Here is a 3,716-nt window from a genome sequence, read left to right on the forward strand (position 1 = left end):
AGTCCTCATGAGAAATTCACAAAGTTAATTATATTATTGAAGACGAGGCCATTTGTCGTGCAATTGATGATTGGTCTGACTCTCACTAGCAGGCATGGCGTGGTCATGCGCGCATGGTTTACGTAATACATGAGGGTGAAAGAAGTGTAACGCACTTCCTGAATCCCAAATATGTGTATTTTATCTATTGTTACATTGTCACTCTGAGAAATATATTTTTTATTTTTTGTACATTGATCACAATTCTCATGTTCATGCAATAGAGAATGAATAAATTTAAAAGAAGATGAAGAGACAATTCTAATATTTTATAAATTAAATGTGTAAATGAAAGATTATAAAATGATACTCCCTCCACAAATTACAATCTGACTTTTCTCCATTAAAGAGGTTAAGCAATAAGAAAAGTAAGAGGTAGAAATATAATTATTTTAAAAGGCTTTATTTTCTTCATATTTGAAGTCAGGGATATGTAATAAATGCATCACCTCCTCGTGGTTTCAACAATGTGAGTCCTCTCTCACCGAAACCATTTTCATCTTTTTCCTTTTTTTTTTTTTGTTGTCAATTCTACCATGCTTTATGCAATCAAATATGCACTAGGATTTCTTTTCCTCGCTTTCTAATTAAATTGTGAAATGACTTAGTAACTGTGGATAAGGGCAGACAACAAAAGTGGAAGGTGCAACCATTTCGCTTGCAATGAATTGGGACAAGTCAGGTTCTGTCAAGCTCTGTTTCATTAGTTTCCCTCACTTTAGTAACTCAAGGAAACAATAATTGATGACCCCAAAGCTTTCTTTCTGGATACTTGGAGTGTAGAAGCCTCTATCAAAACAAAACATTGTGTCAATTAAAATATAGTATTTTAAATATGAATTATCCTTTTAATATTAATGAAAATAAAAAAAAAAACTCTTTTTCACTTTTACCTTCTTAGTGAAAATTGGCACATGCGCTGCACTGATAGAACGAATGATAAATCAGCTTGTTCATTCTTGTGATCTACCAACTATTTCCTATAGCACAGCCACCGAAGCTATTATGGAAGGGAAAGCATGATGGAAGACTTCAGATTTATTTTTTATCTCTTAATTTTTCTTTTATTTCCTTTAAAATGTATATATACATATATATATATATATAGAGAGAGAGAGAGAGAGAGAGAAAACAACTTGCTTTTCTTATCCATTTGTAGCTTCTTTCTTCCTTCAATATTTTTGGTGTGGATTTAGCAGATTGGAGGAGGAGAATCCTAGTGAACCCACCACTTTATGCTCATCTCTATATCTTCCTCCAAAACTTCTTCTCGTGTCTCTGCAATCATGCACTTATTCTTTTGTGTTCGGGTTGACAAAGACTCGATTTTTATTCCATTGCATTGCAACTTCAAGTGTTGAAAAAGATGATATCTTTGGATTCTTTGTTTTGGGAGATGATGATGCATTGAAGCAAGCTCAAGTGGGGTTACATCCAGTGCTTTTGGAGCAATTGGGATCTCTTTTTTGATTATTGTTGTGAAAATCTGATGCTCTTGTTCCTTATGTCATTCTTCCCCTTCGTCCTTTTCCTCTCCAAAACTTTCCTCCTGCCGCCATGGCGTGAACTGCTGTCTCGATTCCTGCCTCTCTTCGACAAGTGTGAGCCGAATAGCTCTCGAAAAATCGCATCTTTGCCGATGATTCCCAGGAATAAATGCGCCGTCCATGGGGTGGAGAACGTCGAGGAGCTGTCTGCTACGTCGTTGCTGGACTTGCCGGAGTTGGCGCTGGAGATGGTGCTGGAGAAGCTTCCGCCGTCCGGGTTGTCCATGATGGCCGCCGTTTGCGGCTCTCTGAGGGGGAGGTGCAGGAATGACCACCTGTGGGAGAGGCACATGAGGGAGAAATGGGGGAGGGTGATGGCTCCGGCGGCGACCGGGGAGTGGAAGCACCACTTGGCTTCCTCAAGAGGAGTGGGTGGTGGCGCTTTCGACGGCGAGCATCGGATCGGGTGGTTGCTCTCTTGCATCTGGCCAATATCCTGGCTCAAGAGTAGGATTGGGAATGGTAACGATCTCAAGAACACTTTGCTTCCTGACTCTGTCATGGCTCGGTATCAGTCCTTGGAGAGTGGTCAGTTGTGGTTCCCAGCTCAGGTTTACAACCGCGAGGTAATGATCACGATCGCGACGAAGTCGATCAGATTTTAATCTCCGAGTTTAAACTGAGAATTGTTAATGTTTCTGCAGCATCACCATGTGGGCTTCATGTTATCATGCTACGATGCTCAAGTTAGATATGATTGCCGGACTGATACTTTTCTTGCAAGGTATGCACAAATTTTATCTCCTCAGCTTGTTCCACTGCAAAATTGAGGAAAATAATTGAAGACGGTTTAGGTGACATATAACAAACATTCTGCACTTTAGGCTCTGAAATTAAGTCATTCAAGAGTTTTGTTTTTCTTCTTTATAGTAAGAACCAGTATAACAACTAACGGAATTCCTATCCATGTTTTGTCTAGGTATCCTCCTCATGGTCGAAGAGCCCTAGTAACAGAGGAAGGAGTGGAGTGGAAGAGGCTCAGGGCGCCACCCGTGAATACTTGCGCTCATGATCTTCACGTCTCGGATTGCCTCAGCGAGTTGCGTCCTGGTGATCATATCGAGATTCAATGGAGAAAGAACAAGGAGTTTCCTTATGGTGAGTGATTTCAGCAGTGATCATGTTATGAAATTGGCTTGGCTGATGTGAACAATGTCGCAACTCAATTGTTTGCAGGTTGGTGGTATGGAGTTATTGGTCACTTGGAATCTTGTGATGGAAATGAGCATTTTTGCCATTGTCAGCTGAGCAGTAAGTAGATTACTGATACTCTGTTCCATTTCTAGAATTATTTATATCTGACAGCACCCACTGAATTCTTTTGTATGAAAATTGTAGTTAATCTTTTTGAGTTTCAGATGGTTATACTGTTCTTATCATGGCTAATTTCACTAGCTACTTTGGTGTTTGGTTTTCTAGATAGTATTGTCCTTCAATTCAACCAATTCACACCTGGTTCGAGGTGGCGACGAGCGTCCATCGATCGAAAGAGTCACAGGGAAGAAGGCAATGAAACGAATGGATTTTATGGAGGGATCAGGAAATTGCAAAGCAAGGATGACATCTCCAAGTGGAGAGAGCTTTGGCCAACAGATGCTTTGGAGTAGAACTATCCTTAATCAATTGCTTGCGCTCGGTTGTATCTTGAAATGCCTAAACACTATCGTAGCATTTCTATTTGGCTGTTGGCGTTCCACAGATGGAAGATATCCTCGATAGTCAAAGGTATAAGAAGGGAAATAAACATCAATTATTCAAAGAGAAGGCTCGCCACCATGTGGTACACACAAAGGAGACTTCTTATTCCCTGCTGTGGTGCATGGTCAAATACTCAGAGAGGAACAATAAGAGAATTAAGATTCAAATGAAATCGATAATCTGAAGATCGATTTTTGAATGTATATAAATTATGCTCTAATTTGACCCAATAAGTGAATCAGAGAGAAGACCGTCTATCTTCAAAATTAATTGATCAAGTAAATATTCATATTAAAAAAATGCTTCTTATTAATGAAACTGCAGGTCCAGAGACAGGTAAGTTTAACCAAGTGTTGGATAAAATTTACCAATCTGATGTTGATTTAGTAGGATCTAAATTCATCTTGGATAGGAGTACGTGTGGTTGTCTAC

General features: G+C 39.6%; 1 protein-coding gene across 1 annotated transcript; it reads left to right on the forward strand.

Moving 5' to 3' along the window:
- Nucleotides 1-1,288: 1,288 nt before the first annotated feature.
- On the forward strand, nucleotides 1,289-3,429 carry LOC141812628 (F-box protein At2g32560-like). Its single transcript, XM_074700642.1, has 5 exons — nucleotides 1,289-2,152; nucleotides 2,231-2,310; nucleotides 2,506-2,684; nucleotides 2,763-2,837; nucleotides 3,006-3,429. Exons 1-5 carry the CDS (start codon nucleotides 1,529-1,531, stop codon nucleotides 3,191-3,193), a joined length of 1,146 nt encoding a protein of 381 aa, XP_074556743.1. The 5' UTR covers nucleotides 1,289-1,528; the 3' UTR covers nucleotides 3,194-3,429.
- The last annotated feature ends 287 nt before the right edge of the window (nucleotides 3,430-3,716 follow it).

Source organism: Curcuma longa, chromosome 19 (assembly GCF_044706935.1).
Source record: "Curcuma longa cultivar G26 ecotype Majalengka, Jawa Barat chromosome 19, ITB_CL_G26_1.1, whole genome shotgun sequence".
Taxonomy (NCBI): Eukaryota; Viridiplantae; Streptophyta; class Magnoliopsida; order Zingiberales; family Zingiberaceae; genus Curcuma; species Curcuma longa.